The 24,895-nt window shown below is 31.9% G+C and overlaps 2 protein-coding genes across 2 annotated transcripts; both read left to right on the forward strand.

The window, feature by feature from the left end:
- The first annotated feature begins 2,433 nt into the window (after window positions 1–2,433).
- LOC101263930 (glutaredoxin-C1-like) lies at window positions 2,434–3,070 on the forward strand. The gene has a single exon (XM_004228383.5). It carries the CDS (start codon window positions 2,555–2,557, stop codon window positions 2,915–2,917), a length of 363 nt encoding a protein of 120 aa, XP_004228431.1. The 5' UTR covers window positions 2,434–2,554; the 3' UTR covers window positions 2,918–3,070.
- Window positions 3,071–19,963: 16,893 nt separating this feature from the next.
- Window positions 19,964–20,641, forward strand: LOC101268133 (glutaredoxin-C1-like). The gene has a single exon (XM_004228806.4). The coding sequence runs from the start codon at window positions 20,111–20,113 to the stop codon at window positions 20,471–20,473; it is 363 nt and encodes a 120-aa protein (XP_004228854.1). The 5' UTR covers window positions 19,964–20,110; the 3' UTR covers window positions 20,474–20,641.
- Window positions 20,642–24,895: the final 4,254 nt, after the last annotated feature.

Genomic DNA, 24,895 nt, shown 5'->3' on the forward strand with positions numbered 1-24,895 from the left:
TTTCAACGAAGTAGTGTCAAATAACATTATTTACCTTCCTTAATCCGTCCATGCTAATTTAAAATTACTTTAAGCTATACAACATTATTAGTGTGTTATGTTTTTGAGGAAACAAATTAAGAACATAATTATTAATGATGGGAATTATTTTAATAAATTTAAATTTTAAAGAAAACGAGATATTCGTGCCTCAAAAATAAACGTTGGTTGGTTGATGTGTTGTTAGAAAGAGGCGTCGCTCAATAAGTTTCCGTTTTGTAGATATAAATATAAAAACGACTCGTAAAATATAGTATCTCTCTTACAATAAATGCCGCATAACCTATAATTTGTACGATTAATTTATTACTCTTACAATTAATATAAAACTATATCTAATGACTATGACATATTTTTGTATACACGTGGCACCTTTAGTTACTAATGAGAGGTTAAATTTTTGTGGAATAGAGAATTTTCTCATAATATTGGTTAGTTTATTTATTTTTTCTTTTAATTATGAATAAAAGATTTGTTAAATTAATCTAATTAATCCTCTAAATTTTAGATATAAACTAAACTAGACGTTTTATAGAGATATTTTTTATTTAATAAATTAATATTTACTAATTTAAAGAGTGTTTTGATACCACAAAATTCGTTTGAGGATGAAATCTCAAAAAATTTAAATGAATCTACTTGCAAAAATATTTTTTATGAACTTGAGATCATGATTAATGATTTCGATTATTATAACAAAATAAACATTAACGGTCTGTTAGATGAGCGATAATGATACATGTTCAAAGTTGAGCTTAGAAGAAATTATGAATATCATAGAAAAAATGTTTATGATAAATTAGAAGATGATACAATACTCTTGAAATCAACTGCAGAGTAAGAAAACACTTAATCACATTTAGAATTCTTTACAATTTTATGATACAGTTCAAAACACAACATTAAAACTTTTGAATGCAATAAGAACAGTTAGAAATGAGTTTCAATGATATTTAAATTTTAACTAAAAAATAAAACACGATAGAATTATCTTATTATATTGCCTTAGATATATTTGTATTTTTAACAAATTATTAATTTGTAATATTAACGAAATCATATATTTATATATGGTTCTTTTAAAAATAAATTATCTTAATATCTTATTAAAATAAGTTATTTTTTCCATTGAGCCAAGTTAAAATTGAAAAGAAATATTATTTTAATAAAACTATTAATTAATTGAATATTAATATAGTGAAATTATACTGTATGACAAATATAACTTATTTAGTTATATACTTGGAAAAATAAACAGAAGATATAATGAAATCAGGCAAATTCGTGTAAAAGACTCCAAGTTTCTACGAATATAGAAAATATAATATATTAAAAAATGTAATACAGAAATAAATTATAATTAATTATAAAAATAAACTAAAAATTAAATTATAAAATATAGTTCTTTTAATATGATTAGTATCTTCATAAAATATTTAAGTAGTTTATTTTTTACATGACTTGCTCTGTTTGTATTTACTTATTATATTTTACATTTTGAAAGTTAAATTATATAAATTTTAATTAATATTTTAAAATGTATTTTCAATTATGTCGATAATAACTTATAATTTTTCAATATAATTTTTAAATATTTAAAAGTTAAATACTAAATTAATTCAATTTTAATAAATTAACTAAATTAATTGTTATAATAAAACATTGATAGGTAAAATTGTATTCCTTGGCTATTGACGTAATCCTTTTGAGTTTATTTATTGTACTAAAGACATAAACACCACAACGCCGACTTCCATTAAAGGCTTTTTTCTAAAACCTTTTTTTTGCGGCTATATACGCACTTTTAGGGTCTTTAATTTAATGATATAAGGGCTCCGATTTGATATTTTTATTTGTTTATTATATTATTTTGAAATTTGTAATAATATTTGTCTAGTTTATGAAATTTATAAATAATTTATAATTTTATGTCTGTTTTACCTTTATTATTAAATATTGGTCATTTTAATATTATATATTTTATAATTTCGATGTTAAGTCAATAATGAATAATTATGATTCACAGAATTCTTTACTACTCTATCTGTCCACTTTTAATTGTTATGGTTTCTATTTTTAGAGTCAATTTATAAGAATTTTGACTAACATTTTAAAGTGTATTTTTTCATTATATTGATATAAAAAAAAACTGTAACTTATAGTACTTTTCATATAGTTTTTTAATATATAATTTTTATTTAAAATATTGAATTGATGTAATATAATTTAACTTTGAAAGTTAATCAAATTGACTTTCAAAAAACATAACATGATAAATAAAAGTGAACGGAGAAAGTAGTAGAAGAATTTAATTCGATATATCTCATGCACCAAAAGACAATAAATAACCCCTTTCTATCTTTAAGACACTATATATACCCTTGAATTTCTTTCATATTTTCTCATCATTCCAACAAAATCAAGTTCCTTAAATACCTTTTGTAAAATCATATTCTAATTCTTTCCATGCACAACTAACCGATACAAAAAAAAAAAAAAAAAACAAATCGTGACAATGCAATACCAAAACACTAGGTCAAGGCAAAGGTCATCGTCTTCCGAGTCGATGGAGAGGGTGGCTAGGCTAGCATCAGGAAGCGCGGTGGTGATATTTAGCTCGAGTAGTTGTTGCATGTGCCATGCAATGAAGAGGTTGTTTTGTGAGCTCGGGGTGAGCCCGATGGTGTATGAGTTAGACCAAGACCCTAATGGAAAAGGAATGGAGAGGGCGCTTTCAAAGCTTATTGGCAACTCACCTGCCATACCGGTTGTGTTCATAGGTGGTGACCTAATTGGATCGATGGATACAGTTATGGCTTCTCATATTAATGGCACTCTTGTCCCACTTCTCAAAGAAGCTGGAGCTCTCTGGTTGTAACAGTCTTTCTTTTTTAGTCTGTTAAGAAAATTGAGTGATCATATTCTTCCATTTTCGAATATATCGTAATTTTTAATTAACTTCCTATTTTGTCCTTAGTCATGACATGTTCTCTATAAATGTTATATTTAAGGTAATGAATTTTCGATCGAATATTTTTTCTTTATTACAAAAATAAATTGTTTAATTTACTGATATTTAATAGAAGTAGTTAGGTTAAGGTAAAGTTAGAAATATCTGGTAATATACCTAATAGTATTATTGAGGCAATCTGGTAAATGCCTACCATACATTTAGTTCATTCCTCTTTTTCTACATTTTGGATGGTTGAATTTAGACGAAATGATTGAAATTAATAATAAACCTTGATATATATTATTCTGCTCTGTTAGAACGATATTTGTCTATCATGGACTTTGCACACAAAAGACTATAAATATAAAAGTAATTTTACTATATAACCCTTTGAATATAATAAATAAAATGTCATGAAAAATATAAGAAAATTGTACGAATACCTTCCTAGACTATAATCGAAATCTCGGAGACACACCTTAACTAAACTAAGATTTTATTACCCTGAATTCATTTTTTTTTATAGAATGACTATAATTAATGACAAGGACAAATGAAGAATTAGGTGTAAAAATATCTATTGATTTCATAAAGTGATATCTCAAAAAAATATCGTGAACAAATATTGTTGGATAAAGAAAGTAATACCTAACACAAATAGTTCTTAATATATAACAAAATTATCTACGCAACATAGCCGGAAACGTACAACTACAATAGCGATCACTCAAGAGGTGTCAGGCGACACTCTTTCGTTGAAAAATTATGTTATAGGTTAGAATTTGATTTAATTAACACATCTTTACATACCCTGAATGTTTACTTAATAAAAATTCTGATTTTGCTATTTCTCATATAAAAAAAAATATTAAAAGATTGACAAATCTAATACACTCTTAAAAAAATAAATTGAATATAATTAGCTTAATTTTTTTAAAAAAATTAGATTTTACTATTTCTCATATAAAAAAAATTATTTAAAAATTGACAAATTTAATACTCTTAAAAAAAATGAATTGAATATAAAAAAATGAATTGAATATAATAGCAATTTTCTAATAATGGATCCAATCGATCTCAATATAGCACTAAATTTATATCTCTTGTATGTACAATAGTATGCCAGCATGTTGGGCTAATAAATTGAAACGACAAAAATGAATAATATGCATTAAATAGGTGTAGTACCACAAAGGCCAGCAGCCAAGTGCAGCCTCTATACATTAATCCTAATAATAATTTTGGAAAAAGACATAAATTCTTTTTTGAAATTGTCTCGAAATTATATACTTTAATTTTATTTAAAGTGTTATTAGTACCTCTTAGTAGGTGACATGACATAAAAAGTGTCATTACCTTCCTCAAAGTGTTTAAAAAAAATTATGTTTAAATGACAAATTTAAACACACGACACTATTTTATTAATTATTATATAATTAAGTATTACAATTATTAATATACTAGTTATGTTTTTTTTCTTTATTTTGGGTGATCCCAATTTGTTTAAAGGTTTTATATTTTTATTTTTTTTTTAAAAATAGTTCTTTCTTTTTTACAATTTTTTTGTCACCATTGATGTTTCTACAAATATCCATCACTCTATAGAAGTAAAAAATAGTAGGGATGATGTTGATTTCCAACGGAAGTTAATAATTTTAGCTAAAGGTTTATGAGTTTTATTCGAAATCACTAGAGGATTTATCGGAGAAGAATATTGGAAATATTATGAGAAAGCTAATGATTTTTATTGAAAATCCTATGATATTTATGCATAAAATATATGTTTGATTGTCTATATTTTTCAAAAATTCATGAAAGAAAATAATTTAATGTCTTTGTTTTCTTTATTCTCGACGGAGCACTACTCACAGCCATCACAATTTTATCTTTTTTTCAAGCCATCAATAGCATATTTGATTTTAATTACCAAGATTTCAGAAAAACTTTTACAAATTTGAAAGTTTTATTTGTTTTGCCGGCAACAATCGTGTTGCCCACTGCCTATCACCACCACTAACATCACTAAACTTCATAATCGTCTTATTGTCTCATGTTCTCTCTTCAAATTTCTCGTTTTCCCTTCAATTTATGAATAATGAAGAAGAAAGAAAGTAAGGTGAGTGGAGGAAGAAAACCTAGGTTTCTACTTTTTGCAAAAGTCTAAGAAAATATTAAGCAAAAATAGTATTTAAAAATAAAAAAATCTTATTTACGTGTCAAAACGCGTGAATAACACATTTTCACACACAAATTGATATTGTCTTATGAAGGGGGTGTTAATTTCACTTTAAGCAAGATTGAGCGTGTAATAGGTCATTTTGATAGTTTAAGTATGTAACTGAATTTTCGAAACAAGTTAAAGGGAAATTTAAGTCTCTTCTCAATATTTTTTTCCTTTTTATTTATGTAAGGCAAAATTAGCTAATTTTTCAAAATTCTTAACATAATAATTAAAAATAATTATGCTTTAAAATAATTATTAAAATCAATATGTTAATTATATGAAAAATTGTCTAAATACACATCTTATTTTACCATAATTTCTAATATTTTCTACCATTTAATTATTTTTTTTCAAAAATCTCCTCTTTATGCATCACTCTAGCTCCTCTCGTTGATACATCCCTATCTGATACATCTCTCACCTATGTATGCAATGTCTACGGATGTATCCAAAAGTTCAGTGATATACTTACATGTCTTATTCCCTCTTATAGATCCTTCACCTCTTGAATACATCCCTCACCTATGTATTTGGATGTCTGCCGAAAGTCCAGTGATGTATAATCTATAAATTTTAAGGAACTTTTGTAATTTGCAAAGAATAGGAAAATAATGTAATTAACTCTCAACACTATGAGATTTATGTAAAATATACTAATTATAAACTCCCTATGTCCCTAAATATTTGTCCATTTTTGAATTGACACACTTATTATGAAATAATGATTGACATGATGAAGTTTCCATTTTAACCCTATTAATTAAGAAGTGAGTGAATTAAAAACTTAAGATTTTCTAGAAATTCTACCTTTTTCAAACAATTAATTGATGATATAATAGGAAAAAATATTTTTTTCCTTTCTTGATTTGTCAACATGAACAAGTAATAAGATAAGGGACAACGAAAAAAGAAAAAATGAACAAGTAATTAGGGACATAAAGAGTAGCTAAGGAATAAAGCATTAGTACCCCTTCAACTAAAGATTGAATATCAGCGACACACCTTAACTATACATGAGTCTTATACCCCCAACCCCCTCCCCCCCCGCTGAATCATTTTAAAGTATAATGAATGCATCCTAAATCTTCTATAATCACTCACGTGAAGGGAGTTGTCTTACACTCTCCCCACATCATCCTTATGTCATGTCACGACCCAAATTTTTACAAGTCGTGATGGCACCTATGTTCCCAACCAATAGGTAAGCCAACCCAACATATTAACCCAACTAAACCAACAAATGAGTAAAAAAGACCAACGCTTAGCAAGAATCTCCAACATTGAGTTCCTTATGAATACGAAATGCGGAAGATAAAATATATCACCCCAAGAATTGGTGTCTTAAGTACAAGAGCTTCTAAAATTCGATGCAAGTCTGAAACTAAATGACAAATCTAACATAAGGGATATCCTGTTTGAATACTAATAACAGAATAAATAAAAGATAGAAGGAGGTGTGGGCCACGGAACAGCCAAGCAGCTCATCACAACTCCAAGCTCGGACTCAAATTGCTCCACGAGATGTGCTTCTACTCGGAATCGAATCTGCACCACAAAGAGTGCAACAAGCGTAGTATGAGTACGAAACCATGTGTATCCAGTATGTCTCATTGACCGACAACGAAGAAGTAGTGACGGGAGTTATATAAGAAAATAAATTCTTAGATTTTACAAGTATATATATATATATATATATATATATATATATATATATATATATATATATTACACTTACTATTTAAGTTTCATCAATAAAGGAAATCAACATTTAATATTTTTCAAACACCAAACGAAACATATAGTCATCAAGAATGAATGATGGGATGAAATGCAATGCAGTATGATGCCATGTAATGATATGTCTCAGAATACCCAGTACTCACTCAACCGTATATACATGATACTCCTCGAAAATACATCGAGAGTTCATGACCCATGGGGGACTCGCGAGGTCCATATACCGACATGGACGATCTCCACGTGTCTGTGCGGACGATCTCAACGCACTATCATAATTTCAAACAATTTTTGCACGGACGGTCTCCACGTGCCCAAATTACAATCTTGACATCTCACCATCCCAGCACGGACGATCTCCACGTGCCCAACTTATACTCAGTCTCATCTTTATGCATGTGCACAATATTGTTTCAATAGAGGGGATGATGATGCATCTCAATCAATCAATATGAATATAATACATAACCACCTCAATTATCTCAACTATACGAGTGAAGTAAATAAAACACAATCACACAAGGAATTCAAGTCAATAATATATCAGCTAATGCTCATATGCTTTGGCATTCTCAAATTTCAATCCACATTCTATAATAGAAATTTTTCGTTTTATAACACCGGTACTCGTACCAATGCCCGTCACACCATTGATACGAGACCACCATATTTTCCCCTTACCCCTTTATCTATTTTTATTTTTAATCTTTAATTAGGAAAACGTCCTTCAACAAGTCTAACAAGTCTTAACATACCTTAGATGCCGAGCTTGTGCCGCGAATCTTTTAAGATTTTTCCTTTCCTTTTTGCAAGGTTTCGGAACGTTCCCAATCTACCAATTTTGCAATATTCATAAGTAAGTAATTTTTCTAGACATTCAAATTATTATATGTCTATCATAGACGCTAACACTCACTCATTTTTTTCAATAAACTCCAAATCTTGATATATATTGGCATGCCAAATTTTTTCATACTTGCTAAATTTCAAGCCAAGAACTTAACTCTAACCTCTTCAAATGGACTAAAATTCAATGTTAGCTCATATAAAATAACACCAAATAATTAATTACCAATCCCAATATATATTAAAAACTAGCATTTCAATATACGAATAAAACACGAACCAACTTCCCACCCATTGGCAGAAACCCATTTGTAAACAAGTGCCAATTTTCTAGAATATTTATTAAATTTGAATCATTGGCAATCATTGACAATGATTGGCTCAATCTTATTCCTACCATTTTGAAACTAACAATATATATAATAAATTCTTTTGACAAAATCACAGAAAACATTAACCTGCAGCCATTCAACTATTCGACTTCGATCGATTTATATATATATATATATATATATACATATATATATATATATATATATATATATACATATATATATATATATATTTGAATACTAACCCAATTGCTAACAATGTAATATAATTTAGTAATCATCACCAATTTACCCATTGTTTCTTATCACCCATTATCAATATAGCATAAAATAATAACATAATCCCAAGCACTGCGACAATATATTACTATATATAAAATTGAAAAGAACGAATATCTCATATCTTTACCTGAACAATGGCTATGATTTTTCTCCCTCTCGTTGGTCGCCTGTGGTAAGGTTTCGCCTCCCCACTTTTCATTTTCCTTTTCTTCTAAATAAGAAATTATTAACCGTGAAACTCCACTAACCTATTATCTAATTATTTATTTAATAAAAGTTTCATCAATTGGGTACTCATAGTTATCTAATAGTTTAAAAATACCCTTTAAATTTTCAAAAGGAGTCAAACTAGTCCTAGTTCTCAAAACGACCTAGCGGGTCGTTACATCACCTACCACTTAAACAAATGTTCATCCTCGAACGGAAAAAGAAAAGAGCTAACCTGGACACTCAAAAAGATGAGGATATTTACTCCTCATGTCTGCCTTTGTCTCCCATGTAGCCTCCTCCACTGGACGATGCTTCCACTGAACCTTTACTGAAGCAATCTCTTTGGACCTTAGCTTCCGAATTTGCCTATCCAAAATGGTGATCGGCTCTTCCTCAAAAGTCAAATTCTGATCAAGTAACACTAAATCCCATTGAATCACGTGATCACCACCCTGATGATACTTCTTAAGCATTGAAATATGAAATACAGGATGGACACCTGACAACCCAGGTGGAAAAGCCAACTGATATGCCACCTCACCAATACGCTCCACATCCTCGAAAGGACCAATGTACCTTGGACTCAACTTGCCCTTCTTTCCAAATCTCATCACACCCTTCATGGGTGAAACCTTAAGTAGAACCCTCTCTCCAACCATAAACTCTAAATCACGAATCTTTCGATCTGCATAACTCTTTTGCCTACTCTGAGCCATGAGAAGTCTATCTTGGATAACCTTGACCTTGTCCAAGGACTCCCTCAACAAATCTGTACCCCATGGTCTAACCTTAAATGCATCAAACCAGCCAATTGGAGATCGACATCTCCTACCATACAGAGCCTCAAATGGTGCCATCACAATGCTCGAGTGATAACTATTATTGTAAGAACTGGTCTCACTGACCACCAAAGTCAATCACACATGCCCGCAACATATCCTCGAGAACCTAAATAGTGCGCTCAGATTGACCATCAGTCTGAGGGTGAAAGGCTGTACTAAGATCCACCCGAGTGCCCAACTCCTTCTGCATAGACCGCCAGAAATTAGATGTAAATTGAGTGCCACGATCTGAAATAATAGAAATAGGAACCCCATGCAAACGAACTATCTCTCGAATATAGATTTTGGCTAACTTCTCTAAATTATAGGTCGTCTGAACTGGTACAAAGTGTGCAGACTTAGTCAGTCGATCCACAATGACCCACATAGCATCAAACTTACCCAAAGTACACGGAAATCCTACCACAAAGTCCATAGCAATACGCTCCCACTTCCACTCAGGTATAGGCATCCTCTGTGTCATACCTCCAGGCTTTTGGTGTTCATACTTCACTTGCTGACAATTCAGACACTGGGATACAAAATCTACTATGTCCCTCTTCATACGACACCACCAATAGTGTTGCTTCAAGTCACGATACATCTTAGTAGCCCCCGGATGAATAGAGTACCTCGAACTATTAGCCTCCTCCATGATCAATCTAGTCAAATCACCTGTACGAGGAACACATATACGACCCTTAATCCTCAAAACTCCCTCACTATCAAGAATTGCAGCCCTGGCTTCTCCTTTTAAAACCTTGTCCCTAATCTTACATAAATCACCATCATCAAACTGTTGAGCTCGAATTCGCTCCAACAAGGATGACCTAGCCTCCATATAAGCCAATACCTTACCAGATTCTGAAATATCAAGTCTCACAAAGCTATTGGCCAGGGATTGGACACCCCTAGCTAGGGGACGCTCGCCAACCTGTAACATGGCTAGGCTACCCATACTTAACGCCTTCCGACTCAAGGCATCTGCTACAACATTTGCTTTGCCTGGGTGATAAAGAATAGTCATATCGTAGTCTTTGAGCAACTCCAACCATCTCCTCTGCCTCAAATTTAGATCCCTCTGATTGAATATATACTGGAGACTACGATAATCCTTGAACACCTCACAATGCACACCATAAAGATAATGCCTCTAAATTTTTAATGCAAACACCACAGCCGCCAATTCTAAATCATGAATAGGGTAGTTCTTCTCATGAACCTTTAACTGCCTCAAAGCATAAGCTATCACCCTTCCCTTCTGCATCAACACACAACCAAGACCAACCCGAGAAGCATCACAATATACGACAAAACCCTCTCCCTCCACAAGTAGGGTCAAAATCGGAGAAGTAGTCAACAAAGTCTTGAGCTTTTGGAAACTAACCTCACATTCGTCAGACCACTGAAAAGTCACCTCCTTCTGTGTCAATCTAGTTAATGGAGATGCAATGGATGACAAAACCCTCAACAAACCGTCGACAATAACCTGCAAGGCCCAAGAAACTCCGAATCTCAGTAACTGAAGTAGGTCTGACCCAATCTCTAACCGCCTCAATCTTCTTAGGATCCACCATGATACCCTCTTTGGACACTACTTGTCCCAAGAATGCTACCGAACTAAGCCAAAACTCACACTTTGAAAACTTTGCATAAAGCCTCTTCTCCTTTAGAATCCCAAGAACAATCCTCAAATGATGCTCATGCTCCTCCTTAGTGCGTGAGTATATCAATATATCATCTATGAAGACAATAACAAAGGAATCTAAATACGGTCTGAACACTCCATTCATCAAGTCCATAAAAGCTGCTGGGGCATTAGTCAGTCCGAAAGACATCACCAAAAACTTGTAATGACCATAACGTGTTCGAAAAGCCGTCTTAGGGATATCCTCCGCCCTAACCTTCAACTGATGATAGCCAGATCTCAAGTCAATTTTGGAGAAAACTGAAGCACCCTGCAACTGATCAAATAAATCATCAATACGAGGTATCAGATACTTATTTCTGATGGTTACCTTGTTCAACTGCCGATAGTCAATACACATACGCATAGATCCATCTTTCTTCTTCACAAATAACACTGGAGCACCCCAAGGAGATACACTTGGTCTAATAAAACCTTTGCTCAACAAATCCTGCAGCTGCTCCTTCAACTCTTTCAATTCAGCTGGTGCCATACGATAAGGAGGAATGGAAATAGGCCGAGTGCCTAGCTCCACATCAATACAAAAATCAATATCTCGATCTGGTGGAAGACCTGGCAAATCGGTCGGAAATACTTCTGAAAATTCACTCACTACTGGAATAAACTCAAGCATAGGAGTCTCAATACTAGTATCTCGAATGTGGGCCAAGTACGCCAAACATCCTCTTTATACCAACTGACGAGCCTTAAGGAATGATATCACACCCTTAGAAGGCTGACTAAGAGTACCTCTCCATTCTACTATAGGAATTCCAGGCATAGCTAAAGTGATGGTCTTGGCATGACAATTTAAAATTGCGTGGTAAGAAGATAACCAATCCATACCAAGAATCACATCAAAATCTATCATATCTAAGACCTTTAAATCTGCATGAGTGTCATACCCCATCAAAGTAACAGTACATAAACGATACACTTGATCTACAACTACAGAATCCCCAACAGGAGTAGAAACACGTATCGGCAAATCAAGAGACTCCCACAATATATCCAGACTAGGAGCAAAATATGTGGACACATAAGAATAAGTAGAGCCTGGATCAAATAATACAGTAGCTGGTCGATGACAAACCGGAATAATACCTGTGATAACAGCATCTAAGGCTTCAGCCTCTGGCCTACCTGGAAAAGCATAACATTGAGAACGACCTCCATCAGATTGTGAACCTCCACGAACACCATCTCGACCAGAAGGAGAACCACCTCTACCTGAATGAGAACCACCTCTACCATTCTGTGCACCACCCCTAGCTGGAGGTTGTGCAGCCCTGGAAGTCGAAACCTGAGAACCCTGATGTAAGCCACCACGTCTGGTCCTAGGGCAATCTCTCACAAAGTGTCCCATATTACCACACTCAAAACAACCCCTACGAGACGCCGGCTGATGAGAGGAACCGGAATGACCAGAATGCCCTCCACGAACTACAGGTCTAGAAGATGAACCCTGCGAAGTATGTACCGAGCTCAAAGAGTTATGCCCAGCGTAACCAGCCTCAGACGCTGGTATAGCAGCATGAATGGGTCTGCTGGACTGAGGGTGATAACCTCTGCCCAAGTAACCCCGACTCCTAGGCGGAGCACCACCATAATCACCTAAATAACAAGTCCTCTTGTCCTCTCGCTGCTCAAATCCCTCACGTCGAATCATCTCCAACTCCTTAGCAGCATCTACCACTTTCTGGAATGGAACACCAGAAGCAGCAACCTGAGAAACTCCTTGACGGATCGGAATAATCAACCCCTTAACAAACCTTCTCACTCTCTCAGCCTCTGTGGGAAGTATCATCGAAGCATGCCTAGCCAAGGCATGAAATTTACCCTCATACTCTGCAACTGACATACCATTTTGCTGCAAACCCTCAAACTCGGCCCTCTTGCGCTCCCTCTCACTGCGTGGAACAAATTTGGATAGAAATACCTGAGTAAACTCAGTCGAGGATAGTGGATGGGATCCAGCTAGCCTACTACTAATATAATCCCTCCACCACTGCTTAGCAGAGCCAGTCATCTGAAACGCTGTGTAGTCAACTCCATGAGACTCCACTAATCCAAGATTATGCAACCTCTCATGACAACTAACTATGAATTCATATGCATCCTCAGCTAAGTCACCAGTATAAGTCCCAAACATCTTTTGCTCATCAATAGTCATAGAAGGCCTGTTCACCAAATGTGATGTCATATCTGGAAAACCCATACTATCCAAACGAGGAGCTACAGCGGCAGCTGGCTGAGTCCTGGGAGTCTGAGAATCTGGAGGAACTATCGGATCTGGAGTTTGACCTCCAACACGGGTCTGTGAGCCATCAGAAGTGACAGGCAAAGCTCCTGCCTGGGCCGTCCCCTCTAGGATTCCTAACATACGAGCCAAGGTATCTTGAAGAACTGGGGGACAATAGTACTGGTTGGAGCCTGAGCTGGCCCATCCCCCTCGACACAATTTTGCACATCCCCATGAATAACCTCTGCATCAGGAGGTACGGCCCTATCACGACCCTGGGTAGCTACTGGTACTTGAACATCCACAGGTGCTGCAACACGGCCCCTACCCCGACCTCGAGCTCGTCTCCTACCTCTACCTCGGACAGTGTTTCCAGAAGCAGGCACAGGAATAGGATCCTGACCACCACTTGCCGATGTACGATTCCTCGCCAACTGAGAGAGAATGAAATATCAAGATTAGAATTTCTACAAGGTCAAGTGTGCACGATAATGAATAAAAGAACAAATTATTTTCTAAATGTCCTACAGCCTCTCGAAGATAGGTATGGACGTCTTCATACCGATCCGCAAGACTCTACTAGACATTGCCCTTGTACTCTTGAGACCGATGAACCTAGGGATCTGATACCAAATTTGTCACGACACAAATTTTTGCAAGTTGTGATGGCACCTATGTTCCCAACCAATAGGTAAGCCAACCCAACATATTAACCCAACTAAACCAACAAATGAGTAAAAAAGACCAACGCTTAGTAAGAATCTCCAACATTGAGTTCCTTATGAATACGAAATGTGGAAGGTAAAATATATCACCCAAGAATTGGTGTCTTAAGTACAAGAGCTTCTAAAATTCGATGCAAGTTTGAAACTAAATGAAAAATCTAACATAAGGGATATCTTGTTTGAATACTAATAACAGAATAAATAAAAGATAGAGGGAGGTGTGGGCCACGGAACAGCCAAGCAGCTCACCACAACTCCAAGCTCGGACTCAAATTGCTCCACGAGATGTGCTTCTACTCGGAATCGAATCTGCACCACAAAGAGTGTAACAAGCGTAGTATGAGTACGAAACCACGTGTACCTAGTATGTCTCATTGACCGACAACGAAGAAGTAGTGACGGGAGTTATATAAGAAAATAAATTCTTAGAATGTACAAGTATATATATATATTACACTTGCTATTTAAGTTTCATCAATAAAGGAAATCAACATTTAATATTTTCCAAACACCAAATGAATTTCATCAATAAAGGAAATCAACATTTAATATTTTCCAAACACCAAACGAAACATATATTCATCAAGAATGAATGATGGGATAAAATGCAATGCAATATGATGTCATGTAATGATATGTCTCAGAATACCCAGTACTCACTCAACCGTATATACATGATACTCCTCGAAAATACATCGAGAGTTCATGACCCATGGGGGACTCGCGAGGTCCATATACCAACACAGACGATCTCCACGTGTCTGTGCGGACGATCTCAACGCACTATCATAATATCAAACAATTTTCGCACGGACGGTCTCCACGTGCCGAAATTACAATCTTAACATCTCACCATCCCCAGCACGGACGATCTCCACGTGCCCAACTTATACTCAGTCTCATCTCTATGCATGTGCACAATATTGTTTCAATAGAGGGGATGATGATGCATCTCAATCAATCAATATGAATATAATACATAACCACCTCAATTATCTCAACTATACAGGTGAAGTAAATAAAACACAATTACACAAGGAATTCAAGTCAATAATATATCAGCTAATGCCCATATGCTTTGGCATTCTCAAATTTCAATCCATATTCTATAATAGAAATTTTCCGTTTTATAACACCAGTACTCGTACCAATGCCCGTCACACCATTGATACGAGACCACCATATTTTCCCCTTACCCCTTTGTCTATTTTTATTTTTAATCTTTAATTAGGAAAACGTCCTTCAACAAGTCTAACAAGTCTTAACATACCTTAGATGCCGAGCTTGTGCCACGAATTTTTTAAGATTTTTCCTTTCCTTTTCGCAAGGTTTCGGAACGTTCCCAATCTACCAATTTTGCAATATTCGTAAGTAAGCAATTTTTGTAGACATTCAAATTATTATATGTCTATCATAGACGCTAACACTCACTCATTTTTTTCAATAAATTCCAAATCTTGATATATATTGGCATGCCAAATTTTTTCATACTTGCTAAATTTCAAGCCAAGAACTTAACTCTAAGCTCTTCAAATGGACTAAAATTCAATGTTAGATCATATAAAATAACACCAAATAATTAATTACCAATCCCAATATATATTAAAAACTAGCATTTTAATATACGAATAAAACACGAACCAACTTCCCACCCATTGGCAGAAACCCATTTGTAAACAAGTGCCAATTTTCTAGAATATTTATTAAATTTGAATCATTGGCAATCATTGACAATGATTTGCTCAATCTTATTCCTACCATTTTGAAACTAACAATATATATAATAAATTCTTTTGACAAAATCACAGAAAACATTAACCTGCAGCCATTCAACTATTCGACTTCGATCGATTTTTATATATATATATATATTTTTTTGAATACTAACCCAATTGCTTACAATGTAATATAATTTAGTAATCATCACCAACTTACCCATTGTTTCTTATCACCCATTATCAATATAGCATAAAATAATAACATAATCTCAAGCACTCCGACAATATATTAGTATATATAGAATTGAAAAGAACGAATATCTCATATCTTTACCTGAACAATGGCTATGATTTTTCTCCCTCTCGCTGGTCGCCTGTGGTAAGGTTTTGCCTTCCCACTTTTCGTTTTCCTTTTCTTCTAAATAAGAAATTATTAACCGTGAAACTCCACTAACCTATTATCTAATTATTTATTTAATAAAAGTTTCATCAATTGGGTACACATAGTTATCTAATAGTTTAAAAATACCCCGTTAAATTTTCATAAAGAGTCAAACTAGTCCTAGTTCTCAAAACGACCTAGCGAGTCGTTACATGTCAGCACCACATCATCAAATTGTCAGATTTTTATGAAAATTAAAAAATTCATTACCATCACTATACTCACCATAATCACTAAAATACTCTATTTTTACCATTAAAACTCATAGCAATCACCATTAAAATTGTATCCTGCCACCAAATTCAATATCTATTATCAAATTCATTTTTTTACCGCCAATTGCTTCTCACTCAAGTATTATTTTGGCAAGATAAAGTAAAGGACAATCGAAGTTTAAAGAAATAAGAAGAAAGATGGTGTATTATTACAACGGAAAATTAAAGCAAAACTAAAATAGTTTTAATTTAAAATGTAATCAAGATAACTTATTTTAAATTTCTAATATACAAAATTATTTTTGCTCACTAGTGAATTTCATGTCAAGTATTTGAGTGAAAAATTAAAAGAAAAAGAAAATTTCTTTTGATATTATACATATTGATGAAAAATACCGAAAAAATCCGCCGACAATTTAAGTATGTTGTGAAAAAAAATTAATTGTATTTCTAAAAATGATAAAATTTGAATCTGTTTCATAATGAAAAATAGAAACTAATTAAAAAGATGTCAACTTAAATCTTATTCATTATGTTTACTAATTAATTATGAAAATATGCAATTGAAAATGGACATTGTTAGGACCGGAAATAAGTAGGTGTAAATGCGGAAGCTAGCAAAGCAAACCTCAAAGACAACGAGTAAGAAGACAACGAGAAATATATCAAAAGACACAAAGATTTAACGTGATTCGGTCAATCGACCTACGTCCACAAAGGAGATGGACAAATCACGCTCAACCAATTCACTCGAAATATAGGGGAGGTTCACACAAGTGATAACATATCATGCTTGTGACTCACAAATTCTCTCACATGCATACAGAGTGCATACACTCTCTGTGTCATCTCAGCGTTGAAGGATATATTTATTACACTTTAAAATAATTCCTTTCTCTTACTTAGTTTCTCAAATCAGGTCTATCTATCTTTGCCTTATTTTAACTCCATTATCAGATGAAAAAAAGACTTTAACCACTTTTCTCTCTCTTAATTTTTTACCAAATTCTCTCCTTTATCTCTCTCACGCTTCTACTCATTTCTTTCACTTCAAATAATATAAAACTTTCTTTGTTTAACTAGACTCCATAATATTTCTCTTAGAAAATCATTTTTTTCCCAATATCATTCAAAAAATTTGCACCCACTGATATAGGCAAACACATTGTCATCAAGTATCTTTTGAGATTTTTGGTATATTGTGTATTTTTTGTTTTTTTCACAATTTTAATTGTATGATTTGATTTTTTGTGATTTGTTCTTGTATTGGAGATATTGTAGTAAACTACACTAATATTCATACAAACATTAATCAAAGATTCTTCAAAAATGTAGGTTCTGCGGCTAAAATGATTAAAGAAAGCAAATCTAAATTGACATGATCCTACCCACATGAGTAATGAAACCAACAGTCCAAAGAAAAGAAGAATTATAGATGCCGAAGAAGTTGATGAAATTGTTGAAGATCAACGTGATGACGAATAACTTTATAGCTTGTTGCATTTTGCATCTAAGCTATCAAATTGTATTCTTTGCTGTTTTTATGGACGGTAGCATTTTGTATGCATACATTTTTGTATTTTTTTTTTATAAAAATCATTTTAACTAAATGCCAACAAGTTTTGTATTTTGTTGTGCTCACTAATTTTTATTTCAATCTCATTTTATACGTCAACAAGTTTTGTATTTCTTTTTATTTTGTATTCATTCTAAAATCTTCTTCACTACCAGCAAAAATCACAAATCAATCTACTTCAGTTTGACATAGATTGAATATTATCAACGGAGTGTTAAACATTGATGTTGGAAATTCGAGGATAAAGGAGAGAGAAACCATGTCGATTTTTATTTGGAATGTAACTAATAAGAATTTTCAGCTATTGCAGTCCATAAAGCCTTGTACATACCATATAACGGTGTCTCTGAAATCCCTATTTTACCGAGTTCAATAATTTCCAGCATCTTTTCAACTTTATTTGACATTATTAACCCCTTCACGCCAAGTTCGATACCAGGAGATCTAATCACTTGAAATCCACTTTCGAAAAGCTCTGAATTTCTTAATGTTTAACTAATAGAGAACACGATCTAAACTTCGATAGACATACCACGAATCCATTCCCAAATTTCCCTAGACATGCCTCACTCAAATTTTGCCTGACCTAGACTCTACTATCCAAAAAATTTCCAGACCCAAACATTTTTTTACCATTGGACTACCCATAACAATCATAAAGGATCGTTACAATAATCGATTAAAAAAATGTATAGACAACATGAAGAGTCAAACTCCAAGGAGCACCACAAGCCACAAATAAAGTTGTGCTTAATATATAAATAGAGTTCGGAGCCTAAAGTTTATAAAATATTAACACAAATTTTAAAACGATATATAAAATTTTATATTAATCGAAACGGCAAAATCGCTGGAACAACATCGATTTACTCCAGAAAAAAGCAAAATCGCTGTTATTGCAGTGATTTTGCAAAATGTGATTCTTTTTTTTTTAAAAATCAAATTGCTACCATGGCAGCAATATTCAATTTTTTTTTAAAAAAAAAAATCGCTGCTTCAGGCAGCGATTTTCATTTTTTTAAAAAAAATTAAAAAATTGAAAATCGTAGCAATTTTTTAATTTTATTTTAGCAGCGATTTTCAAAAAAAAAATGAAAATCGCTTCCTAGGGAGCGATTTTCTTAAATTTTTTTTTTTAAAAAAATGGAAGGCAGCGATTTCCAAAAAAAAAAAATTTGTTAAAAACAAAATTGAAAAACGCTGCCTAGGCAGCGATTTTTCTTTTTCCAGTGGAGTAAATCGCTGTTGTTCCAGCGATTTTGCCGTTTTGGTTAATATAAAATTTTATATACCATTTTGGAATTTTTGTTAATATTTTATACCCTCTAGGCTCCGGACTCTATATAAATATGATCTTTAACTTAGCTTTATTTTATATATATGCCTTACAATTTGAGTATGTACAAATAGACACTTAAACTTTTATAAAATTGAACAAGTAGACACTTGAATCCTATGTGATATAATACAACGAGGACACCACGCAGGATGCAAATTGTCATGTTGGATGCAACGTATGATGCGTATATCTATTTCTTTAATTTTATACAAATTCGAATATCTACTTATGCATACTCAAAATTGAATAACATAAATATAAAATAAAATAAAATTAAAAGACATATTTATACACTATGCCAATAAAATTGCGTCACTTATTTTGTACCCTTGGCTATTGACGTAATCTTTTATGTTTATTAAAGTCATAAATACCACAGCTGCCGCCTTCCATTACTTTTTTTTTATCAAACCGTTATTTTGCGGCTATATATTGGCTATTGCACTTAAAGTGTCATAAATTTAATGATATATTTTCACCCACAAAAGAATTTAGTTCGATATGTCCCATGCACCAACAAACAATAAATAACCCCTTTCTCGTAATTAATAAAACACTCACTATATATACCCTCCAATTTCTTCCTATTTCCTCATCAATATTCTACAAAACTCAAATTCCTTTTGTAAGATCATATTTTTTCCATCTAATTTTATTACCAATAGTCCAATACTAGTGCATGCTCAACTAATTGATCAACACACAAAAAAAGAAGTGTGACAATGCAATATCAAAACACTAGGGCAAGACAAAGGTCATCGTCTTCGGACTTGTTGGAGAGGGTGGCTAGGCTAGCATCAGGAAGCGCGGTGGTGATATTTAGCTCGAGTAGTTGTTGCATGTGCCATGCAATAAAGAGGTTGTTCTGTGAGCTCGGTGTGAGCCCGATGGTGTACGAGTTAGACCAAGACCCTAATGGAAAAGGGATGGAGAGGGCGCTTTACAAGCTTCTTGGAAACTCACCAACCGTACCGGTAGTGTTCATAGGTGGTGAACTGATCGGATCGATGGATAGAGTTATGGCTTCTCATATTAATGGCACTCTTGTCCCTCGTCTCAAAGAAGCCGGAGCTCTCTGGCTATGACACTCTTTCCTTTATAATTCGTTGTCAAATGAAAGAATTAATTATAAAATTTCTATCTTCGAAAATATTTAAAAAATTATTAATTTCCAATTATGTCCTTAGTCATGCTCTTTGTAACCATGAAATGTCTATGTTTAAAGCCATGAATTTTATGACATTTTTATAGTATGCCTGTCGAATGTTTTTCTTTTTTAAATTTCATGTTTAGTTAAATATCGATATATAATATAAAAATTGACGTTGGAGTACTAAAAGAAGCATATATGTCAAGATCAAGGGATGTTGCCATTTTTTTCTTGTTTAGTTTAATGAGATTTACAGCAGTAGGTAGGTTAGGTAAAATTAAAATTATCTGGTAATGATATATATTTATAATAGTATTTATTATGGCAATCTAGTATGCCAGCATGAGTGGAAGTACGTAATTAAATTCTTGGGCTCATAAATTCGAAACGACAAAAATAAAGAATATGTATTAAATACTAGATATTATGTGTCCATGTCACTGCAGACTTAATATATGTTAGTTTTTCTTTTTTAATTTATGTGATACAAATGAAATTTGAAAAAGTGAACTAAATTTTTTGTTGGTTATTAAAAAAATATTTGAAAATTTTAATTTATGTACTTTTTATGTTATTTTCGAATAATATATGTTACTTTATTTTTTTTATTTTATGTGATACAAGTGATTTTAGGAAAGTAAGAAAAATTTCTTATATGATTCTCACGTATGTTTAGTTGTCATTTTACTGTGATTCATAGTACTTGTTAATTCTTACGTTATTTTCAAACAAGATATGTAACTGTTTTTTGTTTCGACAAAAACAAGGGAGTCAACCAAATTTCATTATGTTTTTTAACTATATTTTTTTTGAAATATCTTAAATTATTACATTACGTTTTTAAGTTTTCTTTTTTATGTAATTTTCAAATATGTAACAAATTATAAATTAAAACGAAGAATTAAAGTTTTTAAATCATTATATTTCTATATTAAAATGTTCAAATCTTTTAAAATCCACATATATGCACAAATTAATAGAACGAAGCTAAAAAAAAATTATTTCATTTCAAAAAGGAAATAACTTCTGAATTTTAATTTTTTATATAACATATTTAAAAGCACAAAATTAAAAAATATTTCAATATACAAAATTTATATATACCTATAATTTTAATTTAATTTTGATTGGTTCCACCTAATATTATACTTGATGTATAATTATTAAGAGTTAAGCGTAATCATTCTTTATTTACTTCCATATAATAAATAGATATCACAAATAACTGATAAAGAAAATGAAGAAATAACAAAACTAAGGTAATACTAATAATAATAACTAAAGATATTTCTAGAACTATTTAAGTTTATTGTTATCATTCTTGGTAGATTTTTGCTTGCATAAAGTTACATTTTTACCTTTTATCGTCATTCACTTCATATATAAAGATGTTTCTAGAATGATTTATTCTTGATAAATTTTTGTTAGAATGAAATTATAATTTTATTCTGGTCATCTTTAATACAAATATATCATCCTATTCATTTTTATTTGTAAAGTTACTTTTTAACATGCTTTTCTTTAATTTCAATCTAATATATATTATTAATTTTGTCACACTAATTCATTTTCAAGTATATTAATTAGAGCCAAAATAAAGATTGAAATAATTATTTCTTGATATTTTTATATAAAAAGTAGGCTTTTTTTTATAAGCACAATGGATATCACAATAACTCACAAAAGAAAAGAAAAAGAAAGTGAAGTAATAACAAAATAAGTTAATGGTAATGACAATAACTTAATGTTTCTAGAACTATTTAATTTTTTTATTATCATTCTTAGTAAATTTTTGTTAGAGTGAAATTACATTTTTGCCCTTGATCATTATTCACTTCATATATAAAAAGATAATTCTAGAATTATTTATTATCTTTCTTCGTAGATTTTTGTTAGCGTGAAATTACATTTTTGCCTTTGGTCGTCCTCCCACTTTACTCTTCTATATAATAAATAATAGAAATTACTCTATTCGTCTATTTTTATTTGTCATGTTACGCTTTTCGAAAGTTAATTAAACTAATTTTGAAAATTGATTAGATTACAATAATTCAATATTTTAAACAAAAAATATAAATATTCAAAAACTGTATTAAAAGTACTATAAATTGCAATTTTTTGCATATAAATATGATGAAAAATACATCTTAAAATATTAATCAAAGTTCTTATATATAATTTGACTCTAAAAATAGAAATCACAACAAATAATAGTGAACGGAAATCGAAGGGAGTATGATCTAGTAGCACTATAAACGCCACCAGCCAACCTATCTACATAGTACATCACTTATAAAAATAATTTTTGTAAATAAAATATCGTCAAATCAATATGAACCAAGTAATTGTTAAAACCAGAAATAAGCAAGTGTAAACACGGAAGCTAGCAAAGCAAACCTCAAAAGACCACGAGTAAGAAGACAACAAAAAATATACCAAAAAATACAAAGATTTAACATGGTTCAGTCATTCGACTTACGTCCACAAAGGAGATGAGCAATCCACTATAAATATGAGAGTATAAAGACAAAGGGAAACAACTTCAACCAAATTCACTCAAAATACATGGGAGGTTCACACAAGTGATAACGTATCAAGCTTGTGACCCACAATTTCTCCCCCTAACCATAACTCTCAAAGTCATTAAGACTACATTGTGAATGATGATTAAGTTAGAAGGAATATTCCTCTAATTATAGAGTCCAAAACCTTTTCCTACCTGAAAAAGGATTAGTCAATCCAAAACTTTTTTTCTAAAAGGAAAACATATTTATGGTAAGAAATTAGGGCAAATAAAGCCCAACAAATCTCCCCTTTGGCCTGAATTTGTGACAAAATAAATTTGTCCACATTCTTTACTTAATCTTCAACAACTTGCTTCTTCTCTCCATAATCTCCTTTGCAAAATTTATGTCTCAACACAGAGAACCTCTCTGAAACAATTTCTCCAACAAAATCTTCAAAACTGTCTAAAAGGTTGCTGCTAGAACTACACCCGTCAAGATGAACACCTCCTTCTAACATGGTTCAATCATCGATTATCGAACCACTGAACCTGAGTCCGTCATTGAATTTGGCTCTAATACCACTTGTTAGGACCGAAAATAAGCAGGAGTAACGCGGAAGTTAGCAAAGCAAACCTCGAAAGACCACGAGTAAGAAGACAAACGAGAAATATACCAAAAGACACAAAGATTTAACGTGGTTCGGTCAATCAACCTACATCCACAAAGGAGATGAGAAATCCGCTATAAATATGAGAGTACAAAATACAGAGAGAAACAACCTCAACCAATTCACTCAGAATGCATGGGAGGTTCACACAAGTAATAACGTATCAAGCTTGTGACCCACAATTTCTCTCCCTAACCAAAAACTCTCAAAGCCTTTAAGACTACATTGTGAATGTTGATTAAGTTAGATGAAACATTCATCTATTTATAGAGTTAGTCAATTTAAAAACTTTTTCTAAAAGGAAAATCTATTTGTGGTAAGAAATTTAGGGAAAATAAAAACTAATAGTAATTATATAAAATGAAGAGAGTATATAAAAGTATCCTTGTTGGAATTTCCAATGTTATATTTCTTCTTACTTTAGTATCATTATTAAAAACATCGTTTGACTGTGTTATGCAAAAATATTTTATAAAGTATGATTTAATTTTTGATATATTTTCTATATTGTTTATAAAATCAAATATTTGTATCTTTTTATCGTGGAAATATTATACTTACATCTCTTAAAAGATATATTTATAACTAAATGCATTATAATAGAATTATTAAAAAATAAATTAAAATTATAAATAAAGAGTTTTTGCATATAATTAATCTCTTTTAGAAAACTATTATATCCGATTTATAAACTTATCCATCTATCAATTTTCTTTTTTATCGAACACTTGAGAATATGCAAAGTTATAAAAGGAATTTTATTTTAAGGTGGATGAGAAATTGTTGGGTTTTTTTAACAAATGAAGTAGAGAAATAACAGAGGAAAATATTGCAAGGTTATCAAAGGAATTTTATTTATTAACAAACTCAAAGACGTAAATACAATTTCTAATTAAAAATAAGAAGAAAAAAAAGAGCAAATGATTTATATACAAAAACAAATCACAAAAAGTAGAAACCTAACTCCTAAATTCACTTAGCAAAATAATTTCAAATTCTAATAACTAGCTATTGATAAATTGACTATAATCTTTTAGAGATAATGTAGTTATTTATTATGTTTTTATAATATTGTGAGACAATTTTGAACAAATCTTCCTTGGATTAAAAATAGTAGATTGTAGTTACTAAATGAGAAGCTTTACCTCTCTTTTCAATTTGTAAAATTACTTGCTTTTTGTGG

Source organism: Solanum lycopersicum, chromosome 1 (genome assembly GCF_036512215.1).
Source record: "Solanum lycopersicum chromosome 1, SLM_r2.1".
NCBI lineage: Eukaryota > Viridiplantae > Streptophyta > Magnoliopsida > Solanales > Solanaceae > Solanum > Solanum lycopersicum.

Coding starts and splice junctions, on each gene's coding strand:
- LOC101263930 (XM_004228383.5), top strand. CDS start 2,555: ATGCAATACCAAAACACTAGGTCAAGGCAAAGGTCATCGTCTTCCGAG.
- LOC101268133 (XM_004228806.4), top strand. CDS start 20,111: ATGCAATATCAAAACACTAGGGCAAGACAAAGGTCATCGTCTTCGGAC.